The 23,944-nt window shown below is 36.0% G+C and overlaps 1 protein-coding gene across 3 annotated transcripts in view; it reads right to left on the bottom strand.

Annotated features, from left to right (window-relative positions):
- The window catches only part of MAPK10 (mitogen-activated protein kinase 10), a 181,594-nt gene that overhangs the window by 5,914 nt on the left and 151,736 nt on the right, over nucleotides 1-23,944 (bottom strand). For all 3 annotated transcript variants that reach the window (XM_059923980.1, XM_059923981.1, XM_059923982.1), the window contains 2 exons: nucleotides 7,553-7,616; nucleotides 5,775-5,852 (listed from right to left, as the gene is read on the bottom strand). In XM_059923980.1, the coding sequence (XP_059779963.1) occupies nucleotides 5,775-5,852; nucleotides 7,553-7,616 (142 nt within the window). The remainder of the gene's footprint in view (nucleotides 1-5,774; nucleotides 5,853-7,552; nucleotides 7,617-23,944) is intronic.

Genomic DNA, 23,944 nt, shown 5'->3' with positions numbered 1-23,944 from the left:
AACAAAAATTTATCAGCTAGAAGTTATCTAGCCAAAGGTATTCATTATTTCAGGGGAAAAGGTTGTTCTGCTTCTTAAAGGAAATTATTTTCCTGACCTATCCAAACATTAAAAAAAAGTAGACACAAAGAATTAGAACTACTAGAATTTTTAAAAAAACACTGAGATGTATTCCTTCTCTGTCTTCATGATCTTCAGCTTCAATTTGTTTGGGGCTGAGGTTTTTAAGTAAAAAAATTGTTGGACTAGATCTGTGACTAATTGGGAGGGACACACTCCCATGGGGTGCAGAATATGGAGGGGGAGGGGTTATATGTTAAAATCACCTGAAGAACTTTATCTTCCATGTAGAGTTTCTAAAAAATCTCTACCCATCCTGATGTTAAGCATCCCTATCTTGACGAGTCATTGTTACTTGTGGGAGGTTTACTTCTCAGGCACAATGAGGCGGTGAACAGACTGAGAGTTAGATGACCTCCTAGTCTGTTCTAGCTCTAACATTCTATAACAAATACTTTTAGATGAAAATTTATTTATATTCACGGACTGCTATTCCCTCAGCAATCTTTACAAATCAATTCAGAAAGCAAGCAGCCATGCTATTCTTGAAAATAAATCACTATTCAAGTGAAATCAGATAGCAGAAGGGAGTACAATTATTTATTTAGAAATGTATCTGAGGTTTAGATTTATTTCTTATTGATCTACAATTCCATCAATAAATTTCAAACCTATGTATTATTAGGCAAATGCACATTTAACTTCCTATTTATATTTTAAAAGCATCACTAAAACATGAGTTTGGGTATTAGAACAATTTTGTCACTGAGAAACTGCATTAACTTATTCCCTTGCTGCGGGGCTCCCAGCATTGCTGTGACTGAATATTAAGGGAGTCTATGTTGTAATATTACTTCATCCTTGCTATTTACAAAATAAAATGTGATATGCAACATTAATGAGAAAAGGTGAATATAATGAGGAATGCAAAAAAAACTGACTTTTCAAAAGTTTTCTTGGTAATTGCTTTTTCTTTCCAGCATAGGTTATTGCATATATATATATACCATGCACACACACACACACACACACACACAGACACACAGTAGTGTTCCAATAAAAATTTAACAATTGGCTCTCCAGGGGGGAGGAATGCCTTGATTTGTAGAGTCGGCCAATTTCTATGTCTTAAATCCTGCATGGTAGATTTCAAGCTACAATATGAGGTCAAAAAACTCATAGTTGGATGTATACAAGTGGCTCTCATGAGCTGGAAGAGTCAACTCCAGCACATGGCTATTCTATGTCTCCACATTATACACACAAATACAGCAGACACAAATATGTCATATAATATATATTATACATATGATTTCTCAAAATTAAGCCAGGAATATTTTCCTTTAAAATCATGTAGTGAAAGACTGAATCCACAATCATTTTAACTATAAATTGTTTAAGCCAGTCAACTGTAGTTTAGAGCATGCGTAGAAGGTAGATAATTTAGTATTGTTACAGGTAGTTGGAATGGTTAAAAAATAGTTTGGCCTTCTCACATGCACATAGAGCCTACGTGGCATATTTTATAATTAATCATTAACATATTAAACTAAACAGGCGTGCAAAAGAAATTCAGGAATATGCATTTCTAAAAATGAATAAATCAAACAACCACCTGAAAGCAGCAAACCTTTATCTGAAGCATGAGCAAATGCCAAAAGCAACAATTTATGTACTGATACTTGGTTCGTTTATCTTCATGGTGATTAATAGGGTGAATAAATATTTACTGGCATAAGAACATACTGAATCGCATACTATATTAAAGTTATAATCCTGTCCTGAATTCTGTCTTTGGAATAGCACCAAGAAACATGCTGAGGGAGAACCTGAGCAGCAATTTTCAAATATTTATCAAGCTAATATTATGTGCAAGGCACAACACTCAGGCACTGCATGATACGCAAAGGTGAATACATACCATCTTTCTTTTCAGTGAATTTCAATCAATAAGGGTAATAAGACTATGTTTAAAATGCAGGTACTAGTAGGACCCATATGAAGAAAAGATCCTATTCTTTGGGAAGATATGAAAAGTCTTTTGGAACAGATATAAAAAATATTTTGGAACAAGGTGGTATTCAATAAGAGAATACTTATGAATGGGCAGCATTCCAAAAGGTGGGGATCCAGTCAAGTAAGACAATGGTAATACAGGAGCCTAGAATGGGTGTAGTATGAAAGGTGGAAAAACGTGGATTACAGAGGGCTGTCCATGTCAGGGAGAGGTTACTAGGCTTAAATTATAAGTGATGCAAAGCCATTGGAGGCACTGATCAGTGGAATTATTGCTCAAACCTATAGTTTTGAAAGATCAACTTAGGTAGAGACTGAAGTCTGGAAAATTATTTCAGGAAAACTTCAATCATAATGATGTTAAAGGAAAGGCATGGTAATTAGATGTAAGACATCCAGCAAACAAAATTTTTAGTATGTAGAAAATGACTCAGTCATAAGGTGAGTATGGAGTAAAAGATCAATCAGGGGTTTCAGGCTGGGAGGCTAAGAAAATAGAGCTGCCATTAATAGAAATGGGAAAGTTGAGAAAAAAATTTACTGCTGAGTGGGTGAATCTAAATAGAGAGGATGTGTTTGATTTTAAACAAATTGAATCTGAATTGGCAGCAATCTCATGCATTCTGGCCAATATTTTAATTTCTCTATGACTAGTTATATTCATCATTAAATATTGTAGTGGAATGCATTTATTTTCCAGTCATTCCAGAAATAACAAACTGCTCTGTAACCTAGTCTTCGGCCTTATTAACCTTAAATGTATTTCTTGCAAACTTAAAAAAGGATTTACTCGGTCAGGACTCAGGTTCATCTATTCAGAGCATGTAGAAATTATTTATGTCAATAGCCTTAGACACTGTTCAGGAAAATTATCCAACACTTGGGATTAGTGCAAAAAATGAGCATGTAACTTTTTAATATCATACTTGAGCATTTTTTAACAAGCCCTCCTAAGGGTCATCTGACTGTTTTGTGGAACATAACTTTTTGGACTTAATATTCTCAATTGATTAGGGTCCAGATGTTTTACAACACTGTAAACTCGTAGAAAGCTGATAAAGTGAAACTCTGTTTTTTTTTTCTGCCTGGTAGAAAAGATAACTACAAAGATAGGTTTGGTTGCCCTGTAGGACATTTACACGTTTTGATTTAATTTAGTAATCTTATTTCAGTGTTCTTTTTTCCACAGACTATGTAAATCCTAATTTCTCATATCTTCATGGAACTGTTATTCTGCCATTACCCTCATTAATGAGTTAAAAGAAACTTCTTCATGCAATCACTTTATTTTTGCATAAGAATTATGGTTTTAATGATTAAAGAATTAGGTCTTAATAACATACAAACTTTGTTCCTTTACCAAATACTTAAATCTTTCTTCATATGGCAGACCATTCATGAATTAATGATTAATTGATCTCACTTGTACCATTTCTAATCCCATTTTTCCCACTCTGCGCTGTACAGTTTGCATAAAATGAATCATGGGAATAAGAAGACTTTTGTAGAAGTGTTGTGAAAGCATTGAAAAGAGAATTATGAATTTTTATGTCATCACAGATTAGTTGCTGTGGAGACCTGGTTGGGGCCAAGGGGAAAGTGGAGGAGGAAACGAGCAGAAGATGGGGTGTTCTGGAGTGGGTGGCATGATTCTGAGCTCTTTGAAAAAAGGAAAAGAGATGAATTAATGATAATTTGAAATAAAGATGACACTCTGCTAAACTTGTCCAGTCCCAGCCTGAGATGCTAGGTCACCCTTCACTGGATCCTGGTATTTCGTCTTCTTAAAGATTGTAAGAAAATATGTTTTGGCCATTATGGGAATTCTTAAGGTAAGCAGTCTTTCTGCCTTAGCAGGTGGTATCTTGAGGCTGTAGGATTCAGGCTTTGGGTTCTTTAATCAGCAGCAGATGGAACATGCAGGTAAGTTAGAAGCAGCTTCTACAGACCTGTATCAATATGGATGCTAGGCTGAATAAATAGTGTGGGTAGACTACCAACCCCAATGATTCCTTTAACCCTCTTTGAGGAAAGGGAAGACGAGATAGAATTGGACATTTCCTCAAATCTAGAGGTGAGAAACGCAGGTCATACAAGAATTGCATCTGTTTGGGCATCATAGTGGCTGTGGGTACAAACTAAAGAGCAGTTATCAGTGTGAAGAATTGATTAATTCATCCTACCTGTTTCCTGAAGCAAGTTAAAGTGCATGGGAACCTCCATACCACTATGGAGAAGACTATGGAAGTTCCCTAAAAAACTAAATATGGAACTACCATATGACCCAGCAATCCCACTCCTGGGCATATACCCTGAGAAAACCATAATTCAAAAAGGCACATGCAGCCCAATGTTCATTGCAGCACTATTCACAATAGCCAGGACAGGGAAGCAAGCTAAATGCCCATTGACAGATGAATGGATAAAGAAGATGTAGTACATATATACAATGGAATATTACTCAGCCATAAAAAGGAACAAAATAATGCCATCTGCAGCAACATGAACCTAGAGATTGTCATACTGAGTGAAGTAAGTCAGGCAGAGAAAGACAAATATCACATGATATCACTTATATGTGGAATCTAAAAAAAAAAAAATGGTGCAAATGAACTTATTTACAAAACAGAAATAGAGTCACAAATGTAGAAACAAACTTATGGTTACCAGGAGGGAAAGGGAGGGGAGGGATAAATTGGGAGATTGGGATTGATATATACACACTACTGTATATAAAATGGATAACTAACAAGGACCTACTGTATAGCACAGGGAACTCTACTCAAACCTCTATAATAACCAATATGGGAAAAGAATCTAAAAAAGGGTGGATATATGTATATGTATAACTGATTCACTTTGCTATACACCTGAAACTAACACAACATTGTAAATCAACTCTACTCCAATAAAAAGTATAAAAAAATAAATAAAGATGGAAATGAAAAAATAAAGTGCATGGGAAAAAATTATACATCAAAGGTAGGACACCAGGTATACTTTCCTCTAAACTAATAATTTGCAGCCTACATTTCTGCCAGCATGATCTGAGTGTTGTTTAAATCTAAAGATATTCTCTTTCTATTCAAAGCATAAGTCTTAGGAAAAATATATTAGCATTAATAAGTGTAAGTAAATTACCTCAAATAATTCTAAAGCACATTAGTAAGATCAGTAAAATACGTATATGTACAAATGTGTGTTAGATTCTGTAGATTGCAAACTGAAAGATTTTCTATGCTGACTTTAATTGGATCCCATCTTGGTTAAGGCTTCAACTACGGTTACATCAACCTTGGGAAGAATGCAAACATTAGAGTGAATGAAGGAAAAGGTTTTGGCTGCAGGGATTCCTGAACTCTACATTGACTCAGTGGTCAAGAGGGCATTATGGCTCTGAATTTTGATGAGGTGCAGTTACCCTTTAACCAGCCCATGTTAACATTTCTTTAAGATTCCTTATTATCTTAAAATAAGTTCTGAAAGAACTCTTGTGCTAGGTCATTATAATCAGAATAATCAGAATGAATGCCACACTAAACATCAAAAGGAATAAAACTAAAATCATTAGAGGGAGAAACAGTCATGTGATATTAGTTCATATGCTCTACTGGCAATGTTATTGACCACAATCTCTCTTTAAGGCCAAGAAAAATACACGAGTATTGGTTTATTGGTTATTCACTGAGAGTGAGTACCTGAAGGAGAAGGCTGTCCTTTCACAACGCCATTCTTAGTCTTTTCTTCTGAACTCATGACTTCCTTGTAAATAAGTTCTGTAAGAAACAGTTATCAGTGTTATAAAAATCAATTTTCTCCTTAACCCAAAGAGAAGATTCATTAGTTAATGACAAGTAATAACATTTTGATGGGGCTGAGTAAATTATAAACCAAGTGGAATTTCTTTACTCTTCTATTTCTACATTTTCTTGCAATAACACAGAGCCTGGCAAAAGTAGGTGCTCAATAAAGTATTTGACCAAGAAAATGTATGAAGAGTACATGTTACTTGTTTTCTGAACTCTTTGGGAGATTTCTGATGCATTCTAATTTTATCTCTTATGGATTTTAATGGCTCAGTTTTGAACCTCCATTTTTCTTTTATGTTCACTTCCTAAGAGATATACATATTCTTCATGTGGCTTTAAATTGTTACTTTCTATCAGTTTTCCAACTCTTATTCATCTTTTTGCTAGATTCAAATCTTGGATTTGCAAAACTAAACTTGCATAAAATCCAACATTAAAAAAATATTATATTTATTCCCAAACTTGCATCCATTTCTGGCTTTTTCATTACTAGAATTAAAAATATGTATATCTTCATTACTTTTTACTTTATAGCTTTTACCTACAAATTATTCTGTGCCATTCATTCGTGCTTTGCAATGGCTTACAATTTATATAATCATCATCCTTTACAGGTATTTCTTCAGTTTTTCAGAATTTAGTCTATGTCCATCCTCCTCAAGTGACATTTATACCCTATCGCTTACCTAATCTTGAACCCCTGAGTGCCTTCTGGTCCTTATTTAGATCAAATCAAGTATTTTTCTGTCTATCATTCTCATCTTTTTTTTTACTTGATCTACTGTTTATATGTGCTTATTTTTCCATACTCTCCAACATGACCTCTTGAACAGGGGATTCTCTTTACTAACTTTATAACACTTTTTGCTCATTCTTACCCTTTGGTTTCCTCTTATATCTTCATTCTGGTATTTTCCTCAATTTTTTTTCTTTTCCAAATTTATAATTATTAATTCTTTCAAGGTAGCGCAAATGTTTCTTCCCTTCAGATCTCCCCTTTATGTTCCTCCTCATAATGACCTAATCATGTGTTATAATCTGCATTTGGCTTTATCATATTTATTCTACTCTGTGGTTATTTATGTTAGTGGAACAATTCTTCTCTACCTTGTCTTACCCTGAGTATGACCTTGATCATGCAGTATGTGTTTGAAAAAGTTTTCTTGAAAAAAATGTTAATGTATTCATTCGCTCTTTTCTTACTTTAAAGGAGAATAAGCCACTCAGATACATGAATTTTCATTTAAATTTTCAAGTCCTATAAATCAAGTGAATGAATTTATATATTCACTATCTTTTATTCTATGATGACTAAAACCATCTCAGGCATAATTTTATCCATTTTATGTGATAATTTTATGTACAAACATGGAATGTTTAATTCTGAAATTTTGAATTAAAGTTTGCCCTCCACCATGACAAATATTTTGACAATCAGTACTATTTTTTAAAAAGTGACAGTAATTAAGTCCTTTCATTCTTGAGTAAATGCAATACTGTTATTAGTATGAAAAGGTAGATGAAGTTTTAGGAGCTTTGAAAATGGTCTAAGAGGTTAGCACTTAGAAAATCATCTGTTACTAAATTGTTTTAAAAGGAAAAGCCTTAAAGATGTTTTCCGAGTTTCAATAAAGCAAAAGGTACACTTATTTAAACAGTAGGGTCACCTTTCCATTCTTCAATGGTGTGTTCTCTTTCATCCAGCTGTTTGTCGTATATCTGGGGTGGGGGCTGCAGAATAAAAACAGACAATAAACCTTCCATAATAAACTAAAAATAACTAAACTCTTACAATGCACGAGAATATTTTGCTATTCATTGATTTTAGTGGTGATCAGAATCTCATATAAATTGTGGAGTAATTACAGTGGTACAGAAGTTAAAATTTCCCCACAAATTTATGAAGGATTCATTTATATGCCAAATAATCCAGCAGAATCCAAATCCTGAGAGCTCACTTCCCAAAACCTTCTGATTCAGAACTCAAGTGTAAGCAATTAATATTCAGTCTTTAAAAAGCAAACAAGACACTTGATTACAAGGACCCAGAGGCTATTTCCTCCATTCACTAGCCCTATAATAGAACCCTACTAAAACTATCCCAGACTGATAAGATTTTGTTCCATTTTAGATCCCTGTGAAAAAGACTCTTTAATACCTCTCAACAGATAGTAGTACTAGTTCCCAGTGTAAAGAAATATTTAGATCTAATCAATTTTGTGTGTGTGTGAAGCATCATAAAACATCTTTATACATAGCTGTGTGCCCTATATTTAAATGGTTTAAGATACTTTCCCCCCTTAGGCAGAAGCAGCTGCCAGTTGCCTAGAGAGATGTGTCACCTTGAACCCCTGAGTGGCCCCTGAGTTAACCCTCTCTAGGAGAAATGATGTGACAGGACCTTTAGTCTAACATTGAATCAGCATTTCTCTTGCGATGAGAAATTTGGACTTGGAAAAGGAGAGATTTTCACAAATCCAGGTGCCTTCCAGGAAGGAAGGTCTCAGAGAGATTCCCTGACCTCTTCCTCCCAATGTTTGGACCTAGGGAAATCTATCACGGTGACATAGAGTAGCTCCAACTCATCTCAAGTAACACGGAAAGAAAAAAATCTCTTGGAAAAATAGAGATGAGAGAGAAGGAGTTGAGGAGGCATATTGGCTAATAATGGCTTCAGGGCAAAGAAGAGCTGCAAAATGTCTGGTGTCATGAGACGGGGTCCCAGAATTCATGCTGTCCAACACTCCAACAGCAGCCATTTTTTGTAAGAAACTAACAGTTACTCAATAAAGTGACTCAGGTCTATCAGGACAGCATCCCTCAAAAATGGCTGTTGTAGGAACACTTCGGACAATATCTTCAGAGACAGCTTCTGACTTCTGTGGGAGGTTCTTTGGCCTGGGAGCAGCACCCTAATACCACAATGGTTCTTCTTTACTGCATGCAGAATCTCTGGTAGCCTGAATCATAACAGACATGAATACTTATCCTAGCCCTAATATGCTGGGGCAGCCTCACATACTACAGAAGTAGTTGGACATGAAAATAAAAGACTTTGACATTCCTTTAAAACCTGTGATCGTTACTGGGACAGAAGGCTTTAAACCAGCTACTGGGATTCAGATGTGGCTGACTGAGTAGCCTTTACTGAAAGAGCTAAACAGAACAAGACCCCATCCCACCCCATGACACTAGTGAGGACACAGAAACACTGACTATATAAAGTTAAGGGCACTGGGATGATCGGGCACTGCCCCCGGGACCTGACTGAGGGAGGACCTTCTACCCCAAACTATAAAGAACTTCCCAATTATAGGAATATGATGATTTAATGAGTGAATGAGTAAAACGAAGTTATTTTGGAAAATCTGTGAAACTGTCATCTAAGTAAGCTAATGTAAAGCCAAACTCTGGTTATGTAAAGATGCTTCACCAAGTGGTAGGTTTTCTGCTTTGCCTCTTCCTGAGCTTGTATAAAGCTGTGGTGAGGTCCTCGTCTAAGTGGGCCTTGTCCAGGCCCCCCGCAGGCCAGTGTGCACAGTTCTCAGAGCTCACGCCCCACCCAGAGCTCTGTGCATTGTTGGCGCCTCTTCTAACAATAGACTCAGCTCAGGATCCTGTGGGGCTGACTTCTCCATGCAGTGGACTTTTCCATTCAAGTTTCAAAATTAAACATGGCTCAAGGGTATAGTTCCTGTCAAAGTTCGTAAATGTTATTTTCTCTTTGCAACAGAACTATTTGAGAGAGGTTTTCCTTGGAGCTTCAGCATACAGCTGTTGCTGATGTAGAAAGCACGAAGTAATAGACTCTAACCACAAGCTACAAAGAAAGAAAGCAAAGTACTGAGTCCAAGATTTCTCCTTTCAATAAACCAAGAGGACTGCTTTAAACACACTTGCATTATAGTTATGGTTGAAAGGGCTACATGTTCAGGGTTTGTTTGGGTTTTTTTTTTTTTTTTTTTTTTAAGAGAGGATTCAATCACCTGCAGTGGAAGAGTACTTCACATAAAGATGTCTTCTACATAACAATATAAAATAGTAATTGACCAGTAATCCAAAGAGAGTAATGTCATATTCAAACACATATATATATGTGCTCAGACAGCAATTGTCAGCATGCAGTGGTCTATAACACTCTCTGCCCCTCCCTGCTAAAGAGAAGCTAGTGGTCTACTGCTCTGTTGTTCCTTTCCCCACTTTATTAAATAGGAAGGATTCTCTCTTGCTAGGTAACAGTCTAAATAAAAAAGAAATGAGGAGTGGGTATAATGAGAAGGGCCCCAGAGAGTATTTCAGGAGAGTTTAGTAGATTAGAACAATTTGAGATGTGAGAAAATTAAGGGTGAGAAGAAATTAAGGATAATTTATGGAGAGCTATTAGAGCTTATGATTTGCATGCTTTTGAATATTCTTCGAGACTAGAGATTCCCTTTCTACTATTTTGGAAGATTTGGGCTCTACTTCCCTGATTTAAATTCTTAGAGGAATTTATATGGATTGCGTAAACAATAATGGATTAGATGTGCTTTATATTGATGGCACTGTATATACATATACTATTTGTTTCAATTAAATAAGATAAACACATGGCCAAATACGAGTCACTATGAGTTAGTAAATATTAGAATTAATTAATTTATTTATTAAATTCATTCACTCAATTAAGGTTTGGGGCACCTAGTATATGCTAAGCTATATTAGAAGTTGAGATTTCAAAACTGAATAATGTGACTGCTGACCTCAAGGAGCTCACAATTTAGTGGGGTAAGACTTATGCAAAACAGATAATTAATATACAACATGATAAATAAAAGAAATATGTAGGTGGTATATGGGAGCAGAGTGAAGAAACTGTAACGAAACTGGAGCAAAACATTTTTCTTTTTGGAGTAGGTGACACCTGTACTAGTTCAGTGAGCAAAAGATGTCTTGGATATTGACAAGATAAAAAGGGAGAGAGAAAAAGATGACTCTAGGCCACAGAAGCTAGAGAACAGAATGGTGGTGGTGGTAGTAGTCGTGGTGGTGGTGAGGTTGGTGGTGGTAGTGGTGGGAGGTGTGCTTCTCTGCTCCAGTGCACGCACATGCAAAGAGAACTGGAAGCAGTTCTGTTATTATGAAATATAACTTATGTGGTCAGAAGTGACAAGAGATAAGAGCTGTGAATAGAGAAGTAGATGGGTCAGGGAAAGGCTGGATCAAGGATGGATTGGTTACCATGATTGGAATGAAGACTTCTTCCTAATGGGGGAGAAACCACTGAAGAATGCAATAGAATGGTATGGCCAAATTTACAGCCGGATTGAAGAAAAACACAAACTGAATTCAGAGAGAAGAGTCAGGGAGCTGCTGGATAATCTAGAAAAAAATTAAAAGGTCTGACTGGGGTAGGGAAGGTAAAAATGGGTAGAAAATATGGATTCAAGAATAGTTAATAAATATTAATAAATAAAATTGGTAGAATTTTGTTTTTGATTGAATGTGCATGATGGGAAAGAAGAATGACTCCCAGATTTCTAAGCTGAATAGCTGGACAATGGCAATACTAGTGGAGCCAACTAAAAATATAGAATGGAAAAAGGGTAATGAGCCTAAGTGCTATGTTGGCAGAGATGTCTATTTGATAATCAAATATGTGATCTGATGTTCACAGGAATGCTGTTGGCTAGAGATGTATAGATTTGAGACTATCAGCAAGAGGTATTTGCTGAAATCATGGCAGTGGATGAGGTCACCCATGGAGAGTATGCAGGTAGGAAGAGTATAGGGCCGAAGTGGACCCCTAACAGACACCAGAGTTTAAAGGCTGACCAGAGGAAGATAAGTCAAAGAGGGAGGATGAGGGGGAGGAGAAAGGAACATTTACAGAAATCATGGAGAATGAGAATATTACAATGTTATAGAAGAGATCAGAGAGTTTCAAAAAGAGGAACTGGAAGTTTCTTGGAAATGAAACAAATAAAGCTTTTGGCTTTCAAGGCACCAGAAAGGCATGAGAGAAAACATGCTTCTGAAATCCACAAAGGTTTCCAAACCTCAGAATTGCCACCACACCCAGAAAGATCCAGGTCGGCTCTTGGTGGGGGACATCAATATGAGCTAGCACCTAAAACACTGGAACAATATAGAAGACATATCTTCAGTGCTAACAAGGATATGGGATATGAATAAACAAATAAACAAAAAGGAACTGCAGAACAGATTGTGACACTGAAAAAAAAAAAAGGTACTTATATGCTCTTAGATCTGCTCTCCCAACTATCTCTGAGGGCTTGATAAATGAAGAACACTCTTCTCCAATTAAGGGAGGCCACTTTTTTTTAGAGAAGATACTACATGCTAGGCTCTTTATATATACCCTTATAATCCTCAGGTCAGGAAACTAAGATTCAAAGAAATTTTTAAAAAATATCTTGAAGTCACATAGCTAATTAATGATAGAAATTTGACTAAAAGTTTAATTGAATTTAAAGAATAATTCAGAGCAAATAGTAATTGAGTTGCATCTAAAGTAAGGGATAATGAAACAGTATCTAAACAATATTTAAATCAAAATCTTTATAAAACAAGAAATAGAAAAATAAGCAAATAGGGTGACTGTATGTCTAAATTTGCCCAAAACAGTCCCAGTTTGTACTTGCTGTCCTTGCAGTTATTAAGCCCTCAGCTCCTTCACTCTTATAAGTGTTGGGATGATAATTATGTGAGCATCCTATATGGCAATGTTGAAACATGCATATTAGGGATCTAAGTTATACGGCAATGGGAGGAGGGAGAACACAACTGAATTGCAGCATTTTTCTACCACTGGAGTCTCAACAATTGCAGCTGTATCCTTTCCTGCTCTAGGACATCATGTTAGCATTTACTTCCATTTTCTCCACTTTTAGGAATATAAAACTCAGATAAAAAAATATGGCTCTTGCCAAAAAATACATAAAAGAGTACAGTTCTACATAAGAAAATTAGGTTTGAGGAATATGGATTTTTGGGGGCATTCTCTTGAGTTCTTACTGCTGGACTTGATTTCTTGACAAAAAGATCTTTTTAATCAGTATCTATTCAAATTCCCAATTGATTCTCCCAAGGTGGAAGTTGCTCTCTCTTGCAACTTCATTTTATATCATTTTATATCATATATTTTAGTGATACTTCTTCACTAAGTAAAATGTATGAATTTATTCTTTCCTTAATCTTCAAAGTAATCTTGTTTTCAACAGCATCATAGAATGTTAGTGGTGGAAGAGAGTTGACAGATTATCTAGTGCCACCCTTGTTCAATTTGCAAATGAGAATATGAAAACTCAGAGATCATAAGTGATTTGTCCATGGTCATAGAGTTAACTAGTAGCAGACTTGGGGATAAAATGTATGATTTCTTATAAGAAAAGATGGAATGAAGGAATTCTTAGGGTTAAAGACGTGCTAAACTGAATAATTCAACACTCACAAAAGATTTTCATTAACGACAAATTTGAGCCTACCACTCTGATTTCTGCTCCAATTTTCTGTCAGTCTACACATGTAGCTAGACTTGGCAATTATCACCCAAGCAGTCAACACATATTCTGAAATGCTTTTTGTTAAAATATCTTGGACAACATCAGGACCTCTACACATATGAAAGAGATGAGAACCAGATATGAAAAACCTAAATTGTACATAGTTGTTCCTTTTATTCATCTTTGAGCCCTGAATTAACATTTTTTCCATATCAGTCATGTTCTGACCATATGATAATCATCAAGTTGTTGCTGTTTGTTTTCTGCTTCTTTCATCCTAATTAAGCATACAATATGGTTTTGTTCTATTTTTTCTCTGTGTGTGTTTGCAGTCTTGTTGAAAATGCCAATGAAAGCTTTAAATAGCATTGTCTTTCTGTGTGTGCATTCTCTATTAATTCAGCAGCTGGATCAAAGAAAATGATATTATGTCCTATTGAAACACGCTTTGTTTTTTCTTATTAACCTTTGCAATTTGAGGATTGCCAAAAGATGCGTGATTCAACCAAAGCTTCAACCAAGAAGACTGAATTTTAGTACAAAGTTAAATCACAAAATCTGTTTAAGGAAACGTGCAAAATTCAATTTTAAATTTCCCTGACCCTACATATATAGAATAAGTTTTCCAAAAGTATTTAAAATTTCTGATGAATAGAACGTCTTAAAATTTTAACCTCCTGATTGGAAAATAAACATTTATATAGAATAATTTTTTATATAACACTAAATATGTTTGTTTGCCTCTTTCTTTCTTTCTTTGGCTAATGACACCATTTAGTACGTTCTATTTTTTTCTAAAACTTTATATTCTCTGTAGTACCAAGAACAGTTCATTATCCACAATGAGGTTCAATGTTCGCTTTACAGTCTTATCAACAATCTGCCAAGTTAATAAAAGTATAATAGCAGTACACACAATCATCAAAATAATTGACTAAAAATAGTTATTTTTCAGTGTTAACAATGTTTCTCTATTTTGTGACCTTACTATGCAGTAAACAATGACTTGGTTTCCAATCACCAAAAATTTAATTGCCTCTAAAAGTGGACAAAGAGAAACTTGTAATACACATCAGTTGATTTTTAAAAATTGCTTACACAGGTTTAAGGAAGTATGTCTGTGCTCTTGAATAGAAATTAAACTAATACTACAGATGAAGCAAATGCCCTTTAAAAGTATGATGAGTTGAAAGTACTCCACATTAAGGGGATAAAAGGTTAATAAAATCTATCTCTGGAAACTAATCTGATTAATTCTTCTTTTTTTTTAAAGCTATCTTGCATTGGGTTCCCAAAGAGGGCCCAAGAAGGGGATTCACGTACAGGTGATAATTCGAAGAAGTGCTCTAGGGGGCATCCTGTAAGGGAGGGAAGGAGAACAGACAGGGAAACACGAATGACACTACAATTAATGACCTTAACGAGAACTGTTTCGGTGCAGAAGTCAGACTGATCTGTGTGAAAGAGGAAGTGTGAGGTAAGAAATATGACTTATGACAACTTATGAGACTTAGGACTACTTATGAGACTGAGTAACACCACTGAGAAGTATTTTGCAGGGGGTGGTGAAGAATTGAGAAGCTTTGGCAATTTGGATTTGAAGGAGACTGAGGGAGGTGTGTAGAATGACTCCTAGGGATTTGGTTCAATCACCTGGGTGGAAAGTAATGCCATGGATTGAAAGGTGTGATGGGGAGGAGGAGGAGTCGTCGATTTTGGGTGACAGGGGATATGTCCAGTTCAAAATTCAACATGTTAATTTTGAGATAGCAATCTAAATGCGAGTTATTATTAGATTTATAGATCTGGAACTCAGGACAGCCATATGTAACAATGTATAGATTTGAAAGTCATTTGTAGTAATTAAGATTAAGGGTTGGGACTTCCCTGGTGGCGCAGTGGTTGGGAGTCTGCCTGCTAATGCAGGGGACACGGGTTCGCGCCCTGGTCTGGGAAGATCCCACATGCCACGGAGCAACTGGGCCCGTGAGCCACAACTGCTGAGCCTGCGCGTCTGGAGCCTGTGCTCCGCAACAAGAGAGGCCGCGATAGTGAGAGGCCCGCGCACCGCGATGAAGAGTGGCCCCCGCTTGCCGCAACTAGAGAAAGCCCTCACACAGAAACGAAGACCGAACATAGCAATCAATTAATCAATCAATCAATCAATCAATCTTTAAAAAAAAAAAAAAAGATTAAGGATTGGTCAAAGATACCAAAAATTCCCATGGAAAAAAGAAAATAGGGCTATAGGAGAGGACTCCTGGGATCCCCAATTCTAAGGGAGGAGAAAACAACTCAGACAGCAATGGTGACTGGAGAACAGGAATGCTGTCAGCACAGTAATCAGTGGGGAATGTATCAGAAAGGAGGACATTTTCAGCCTATTCAAATGGCAAAGATGCACAAGATGCCAATATTCTTTGGACTTGGGCCTTAGGAGGGCACTGGTGATCTTAGAGAAAGCAATTTCAAGGCTTGAGAAATGAACTAGAGTAATTGTGAGTAAACAAAGTCTAATTCTTTACAGAAACCTGGCTATAAAGGTGGAAGGTACTTCCATTGCTAATAGTGTGGAAAAAAAAAAATACTGACTTTGATTCTTCTTTAAAATGAAGGCAGCTAGAGCATGTTTATTTGTATAATCACCAGTGGAAACCGAAAGATAGGACACACACAGGAAAAGAAGAGACCCACACGCAGAAAAGAAAGACCATATGTGAAAAACAACTGTATCCTGGGTTTTTCTGGACTTTGTGTAACTGACTCTATTACAGCTTTATCACTTTCATCCTCGACATCTTCAGCATCTTAGTACCATACATACAAAGTTGATTTTCATATATTATCTCACTTAGTCCATATAACAACCCTCCTCTTCTAGGCATATAACTGAAGTACAAAGAAATGAAACAACCTATCAGTAAGTGGCACAGACAGCATTTAAACCCAAATCTATCTGAATGTAAAATCCATGTTTTTTGCATTTTTCCACCCAACTATAGCTTACAATATAGTTCATGGTAATTTAACCTGTTGAAATAAATACATTTAAAAGTCTTCTTAACCAACCAAAGCAACAGAGAACAACAGGGAAAAAAGTCAATGCTGTCTCTAGCTGGAGGAACCCTCACAATGCTATTAATTAGTATTACGGATATAAATTTCAAAGTCCACTCAATAGAAGGGCCAGTGTGTGCACTGTATTGTGATGCTGCCACCTTGTGGTTGGAAAAAAGACAAATATTAAGTATGAGTTCATCATTTTAATCAAATCGCTCTCACCCATGGGTTCTCCACTTTGGTTGCAGGTTGAAATCATCTGGAAGTTTTAAAAATGCTGATGCCTGAATCCCACCCCAAGAGATTTTTATTTACTTGGCCTGGAGTGAGATCTGGGCATCAGGATATTTTAAAACTCCCCAGGTAATTCTAATGTGCAGCCAAGATTAAGACCTCTGTTCTCACTCCTATACAGTAATCAAAGCAAGTTTTGTCATTTGCCTAAGTATGCTTCATGTGTATAGATGAAAGAGAAAATATTCAAGAGAAAGTAAATGATTTCCTCTCAGTCTTCAATGATATCTACTTCTTGGGAGAAAAAAAAATGTTTTGTGAACAGAAATCATCATGTGCTATGGTTTTGAAGAACAGGAACAGAGAGATTTGTGGATTATAATCAAAGTGGACACCAGATTTGTATCTCTTAATCAGATTCAGCCTTTGTCAAAGGAGAGAGAGGAGAATTCTGAGTTTCTTGAATAAGTCACAGAACTCCTCACAGGAACAATCGAAAGAGCATGGAACTCAGAGTACCCTTGACTCTGATACTAGGAAGACAAGTGACCTTGGGCAAGTCACTTAATTTGCAATGAGTCTTAATTATCTGGAAAAAGTTTCATATGCTGCTTTATTCCAGAGGAAACTGATTTCAAATGTATAACAGGTAATTCAACACACCTCTCTTGAGAACTTGCAATGTGCAAAACATTGTACTATACTTTGTTACATTTGGAAAGCACCAATGTTGTTTGGAGACACCACAGCACTAAGTGACCAGAGGAAAATTTAAAAGCTAGTAATGCAAATTGTAATTATAATGTGAACTGAATGTAATTTAAAAACTTAATTTAATAATGTTCCAGTAGCTTAACAAGGAAGTTAAATTCAGTTTTCTCTACTTTTCTCTTCTATTCTACAGCTTTCTCAGATATTAGGTCACAAATTTATTAGCTTTATACCATCAAAATCATATCTTGAAAATGGAAATTCTCTTTATTGTTCCTTGGAAGTTAAATTTTTCTATGCTTCTTTAATTGAAAAGGTTGAGTAATTGCACCATCAATCACCCAGTGTCCAAGTCATAAATCTTTTTTTATTCATTCATTTAACATATATTTATTAACCAACTACTATATGCTATGCAATCCTTGAATCCTACCACCCTACACCTTAAATCTAATCATTTATAAGTCATGTTGATTGCTAGCTTCTGAAAGTCTCTTAAATCTTTTGCTCATGTCTATTCTCAGGCCACCATCAGTTCTAACCTATGTTACTACAGATTTATCCCCCTGCCTCACATCTTCCTTTTCTCTACTCCAGTCTCACTTCGCATATAGAGTGATCTTTCAGAAGTTCAAATCAGATAATGCTGTTGTTCTGCTTGCTAGGTTTTTTTTATTTTTAATTGAAGTATAGTTGATTTACAATATGATATTAGTTTCAGGTGTACAACATAGTGATTCATAATTTTTATAGATTATACTTCATTTAGAGTTATTATAAAATATTGGCTATATTCCCTGTGCTGTACAATATACCTTTATATTATTTATGGTATATATAGTAGTTTTGAATGGCTTCCCTTCACCCTTAGGATAGAGTGCATGCTCCATCATATTTTCCTTCCTTACCTGGTCCCTGTTTGCCAGCCCCAATTTCTCCTTACCCTTCTCCATTGAGTCACCCCCAAAGATCTGCAGCTCTCCCAACCTTCTCTTGACTCTGAGATTTTTAGCCCTCTTTTTTTTTTTAATTTATTTATTTTACTTATTTATTTTTGGTTGTGTTGGGTCTTTGTTGTTGCACGTGGGCTTTCTCTAGTTGTGGTGAGCGGGGGCTACTCTTCGTTGTGGGCTTCTCATTGCAGTGGCTTCTCTTGCTGCAGAGCACGGGCTCTAGGCACCCGGGCTTCAGGAGTTGTGGCTCACAGGCTCTAGAGCGCAGGCTCAGTAGTTGCGGCGCACAGGCTTAGTTGCTCCGTGGCATGTGGGATCTCCTGGGCCAGGGTTCGAACCTGTGTCCCCTGCATTGGCAGGCGGATTCTTAACCACTGCACCACCAGGGAAGCACAACTCTGAGTTTTTTGCACAACCTTTCTTCTGCCTTTTTTTCTTCATTTGGATAATTCCTGCTGTATCCTTCATGTTTCTTTTTAGATATTAATCCGTCCAAGGAGCCTTCTCTAATTCACATTACTGAGTTGAGTTTTTTCTATGTGCTTCAATAAGCTTAAAATTTGGACTACTTATCACTCAACATTTACTGGTTTTACTTCTCACAAGATTGTGGGGACAAAGTCTTGAGGACAAAGATTGTATCTTCATTCACCAGAGCCTAACACTGTACATAGCATACAATTAATATTCAACAAGCCTTCTTTGAGAAGATAACGTCTGAGCAAAGACCTAAATGAAATAATGGAGAGAGCCATGTGGATTTATATCTTTATGATGTAAAAAAAAAAATCTGCTGTAAGTCTCTTCAGATTTCCCTGGAAATAAAACAAACAGACAAGGGATGCCGCTATTTCTTATCAATACGTGTATAACTGGTAGTACACATCTGGACTACATTTAAATGTTCCGTTACATACCCAGTCCTTATATTTCACCAAATCATCTAAGTCAGATTCTGTGCCAAATACCAAAATTCTGTCTACATCTCATTCTCCACTATCAAACAACAACAAAATTTCACCATTTTTAGGAAACATAATCATCATGACTCAGGTAACCATTTTGGGTTGGAGGGAGACGGAAGGATCTTGATTCTTCCTTCGCCTCCAACTTCAAATATTGTGCAATAAATTTGGTAAAGATAGCGTTAGAGAACAAGTTGTTTTATTTGAATTACTTAAAGAATCAGCAATTAATGCTCTCTAAGACTGTTGTGAATTACTAGCCACCTCTTTTATATTATCTGTTACTGGCATTGAAACCAAATTCTCAACCAAACTATCAACCACTTATTTTATATTTTGCGGCAAAGTTGACTTGTGACCAATTAGTTTACCACAAAGATACCAAACAGAAGCACTCAGTAGGTAAAGCGGAATTTCTGCTCTCAAGGAACATTAGAGCAGTGGAGTCAGGGAGATAGACCTAAAAATGGATTATTTCAGCATAATATGTGATACGATGATGGCATGTGGAAGGTTCTAAAGAAAAAAAATGTTAACCTAAAACTCTGAGAAGTAACAGCTTTTATTGCAAGACTTTCCATGGCAAAAGGCCATATTAGCCTCAATCATACATTATAGGACAAGAATAAGCTATAAAGGAGCTAGGAAAACGTTCTGGGTGAAAAGTCAATACAGCTAACACAAATATTGTTGAGTCAGCCTGTTAAGGCCATGTGCCATTTGCACCTCTGCCCTACAGTCACAAAGCTGAAGCAAAAGGAGCAGGGGAATAAAAAGACCTTCAGCACTCCTATATCAGTCACATGACTCAATAACAATTCACCCTAGAGACTTTAACCAGAGGAGATCATACCCCTCTAGTTAATGTAAATGAGCAGAGTAGCTCCAGGATAAGAATCCACAATGAATAAAGAAACATAGTTACAGAATTAGAAACTCTACCAAGGAAAACTGATTTGCCTATTCTTTACTGTCATTATAGGAATACTATTGCATTTTAACATAAAATTTAGTATTTTTTCTATTCCAAAATATTTTATTTAAAAATATACACTTTTTTTAAATTTTTGAATTTTATTTTATTTATTTTTTTATACAGCAGGTTCTTATTAATCATCCATTTTATACATATTAGCATATACATGTCAATCCCAATCTCCCAATTCATCACATACACACCCCCCACCACTTTCCCCCCTTGGTGTCCATACATTTGTTCTCCATCTGTGTCTCTATTTCTGCCCTGCCAACCGGTTCATCTGTACCATTTTTCTAGGCTCCACATATATGCGTTAATATACGATATTTGTTTTTCTCTTTCTGACTTACTTCACTCTGTATGACAGTCTCTAGATCCATCCACGTCTCTACAAATGACCCAATTTCCTTCCTTTTTACGGCTGAGTAATATTCCATTGTATATATGTACCACATCTTCTTTATCCATTTGTCTGTGGATGGGCATTTAGGTTTAGGTTGCTTCCATGTCCTGGCTATTGTAAATAGTGCTGCAATGAACATTGGGGTGCATGTGTCTTTTTGAATTATGGTTTTCTCTGGGTATATGCCCACTAGTGGGATTGCTGGGTCATATGGTAATTCTATTTTTAGTTTTTTAAGGAACCTCCATACTGTTCTCCATAGTGGCTGTATCAGTTTACATTCCCACCAACAGTGCAAGAGGGTTTGGCTCTTTGGGGTCTTTTGTGTCTCCATACAAATTTTAAGATTTTTTGTTCTAGTTCTGTAAAAAATTTGACAGGGATTGCATTGAATCTGTAGATTGCTTTGGGTAGTATAGTCATTTTCACAATGTTTATTCTTCCAATCCAAGAACATGGTATATCTCTCCATCTCTTGGTATCATCTTTAATTTCTTTCATCAGTGACTTATAGTTTTCTGCATACAGTTCTTTCATCTCCCTAGGTAGGTTTATTCCTAGGTATTTTATTCTTTTTGTTGCAGTGGTAAATGGGAGTGTTTCCTTAATTTCTCTTTCAGATTTTTCATCATTAGTGTAAAAATATACACTTTTTAAATTACGAATTTCTATTTTTTTTTCTCTCCTAGCACTGATCTTTCTGAAAATCTTAGAACATGACATCAAGATTTTGGATCAATGAAATTTTTCAATCAGGTATAAAGAACTCTGCTAATCTAGTAATTACTGCCCCTTCTACCTACCTAGATTCCATATGCTTGGCACATTATATAAGTATATGTTCATGTACCACTTTTATACACAAGATGTTAATCAGAAAAAAAAAGTAGCAAATATTATTGTAAATTCATTTCTATTCTAAATTTCATGATTACATAAATTATTAAAATACCCCCTTTGTAAAGAATAATAGAACTTTTTAAAGGATACTGTGACATAGTTCAATGAGCACTGGCTTAGAACCAAGGATTTTGGCTGTGGACAGTGTAAAAGTCATTTTAAAATTTTGTACAATAGGAATAACATTACCCCGAAGTAGTGGTAGGGGTTCTTTTGGCTGGGGTAGTGCAGAATAGGAACATGGATGAGAAGGTTAAATAAAATAGTCAATACAAAGGTGATTAAAACATTTCCTTAATTCAGTTAATTCTTTTGAAAACCTGCAGTGAGCTAGGAACAAGTAGTTACACAGATGATGCAAATGAATGAGACGAAACCCTTGTCCTCAAGTTGTTCTTAGAGCAATAATTTCTAAGGTATCTGTGGTTGGGACAGAGTGCTGAGGGGGTGAGGCAGTGATTGGATAAGGAACAGAATCACCTGAGGATGAAAGGTTATTTCTAATTAATAATTTGCTCACAGGATTCTAACATATCCCACACATCCCATTAAGAATCATCTCTTATGAAACAGACTTGCAGACTTCAAAAACAAAATTATGGTTACCAAAGGGGAAAAGTGGGGGGAGGGATAGATTAGGAGTTTGGGATTAACATATACTCACTACTATATGTAAAATAGATAATCAATGAGTATCTAATGCACAGCACAGGGAACTCTACTCAATATTCTGTAATAACCTATATGGGAAAAGAATCTGAAAAAGAATGGATATATGTATATGTATAACTGAATCACTTTGTTGTACACCTGAAACTAACACAACATTGTAAATCAACTATAATATAAAATGAAAATTAAATTAAAAAAAAAAGAATCTCATGTCATATAGATTACAACTATTAGGTCGAAACTATTTCAATTATACTCACAAACTAAAAAGTCCCTCCTTAGTAACATGATGTGTTTTTAAAGTTTATTTGAGCATTTTCACATATAATATCCTATCTCTTAAAACCCTGTTAGATAGGGCATTTCATAGATGAAGATTACTTGTGACAATTATACCACCAAAAAATCTTGGAATCTGTCATTCTTTTTTTCACCTCCACTGCCATTGAAATTCATTTTATCATCTTTTATCTCAACTACTTCACCAGCTTCTTAACTGGTCTTTCTTCTAATAGTCATCACCTCAACCAGTCAGAAAGAATGGTCTACCTAAAACAGACATCTCTGATTAATATTCCTACGGTCACTTCTTCTGTGCTTCCTGACCTGGTCTCTTCCTTGGTCATGTTGAATTACCTCACACAGTTCTCATATTAACTGCAAGAAGATGTCTCTTCTTTCCTGGCCTTTGAACACGTTGCCTCCTTTGTTCAGAAGATCCTACTCTGCAACCCCCATTTCAATTGGCTAACTCTTACCCATCCTTTTCATCCTATTTAAGACTTTTCTCCCTCCTGAAAGTCTCATTTGTCTACTAAAAGATGGGCAATGCATTATTCTTTTGGCATCTGTAGCACCTTGTGCCTCCTTTTCATAGAATTTACCAGAGTGGTTAAAACTTCTCATTTACTTGTCTATCAAACTTACTATATTATAAGCAACTAAATAATAGGAACTAGGTCTTTTTATTATTATAATTAATGAATCCTCAATGGCCATATGTAATTGAAGCTCAATAAAAATTTAGGGAATGAAAGAAGTGAACCCATCCAAGGTAGGATGAGGCCTTGAGTCCCTGTCTAATTGTGGATCCTGAGTGGTTTCCACTGTGCTCTACTGTACCTCTATGTGACTATTTTGGTCTCCACACTCCGTAGCTCTTTGTCTTCTCCCATTGCCTAGAACCCCTTGGTCTGAGGAAGCTAGCGTGTTTGTCACAATATTATAAATTAACTCATTGCAAGTCAAAATTTTGCTTTGTTGCTAAGCCTTCTATTCATGGGGGAGCTACTCATTACTTAAGAACTTCTCTGTGAGTGTATGTGTAAGAATTCTGGCTGGGAATAAACTTTTCTTTGTGATTAAATAGGATTCACAAGGCAATGGAACAGGGAACGTGAGCAAGCCTACTTCAGAAAAAGAAGTGGTGACACATTGCTGTACCATGATGACAGCATTCTGGTGTATATGTCATGAAACGAAGTCACCAAAAATGCTTTCTGCTGGACTTAGTCCAAAATAACAAACATCTTAGATAAGAAATTTTCATAAAAAGTGCCTGAAGCATAGCTATTTTATCCTTCTCTTCTTTCAGAGGAACATGAAAAGAATTCAGTTTTCAAAAAGCACATAAAGATGGAAATCAGATCCTCCCTGGAATTAGAAACTGGGGGGAAT

This window comes from Balaenoptera ricei, chromosome 5, assembly GCF_028023285.1.
Source record: "Balaenoptera ricei isolate mBalRic1 chromosome 5, mBalRic1.hap2, whole genome shotgun sequence".
Taxonomy (NCBI): domain Eukaryota; kingdom Metazoa; phylum Chordata; class Mammalia; order Artiodactyla; family Balaenopteridae; genus Balaenoptera; species Balaenoptera ricei.
Note: the sequence above shows the minus strand (reverse complement) of the source record. Positions and strands in the feature narration are given on the sequence as shown.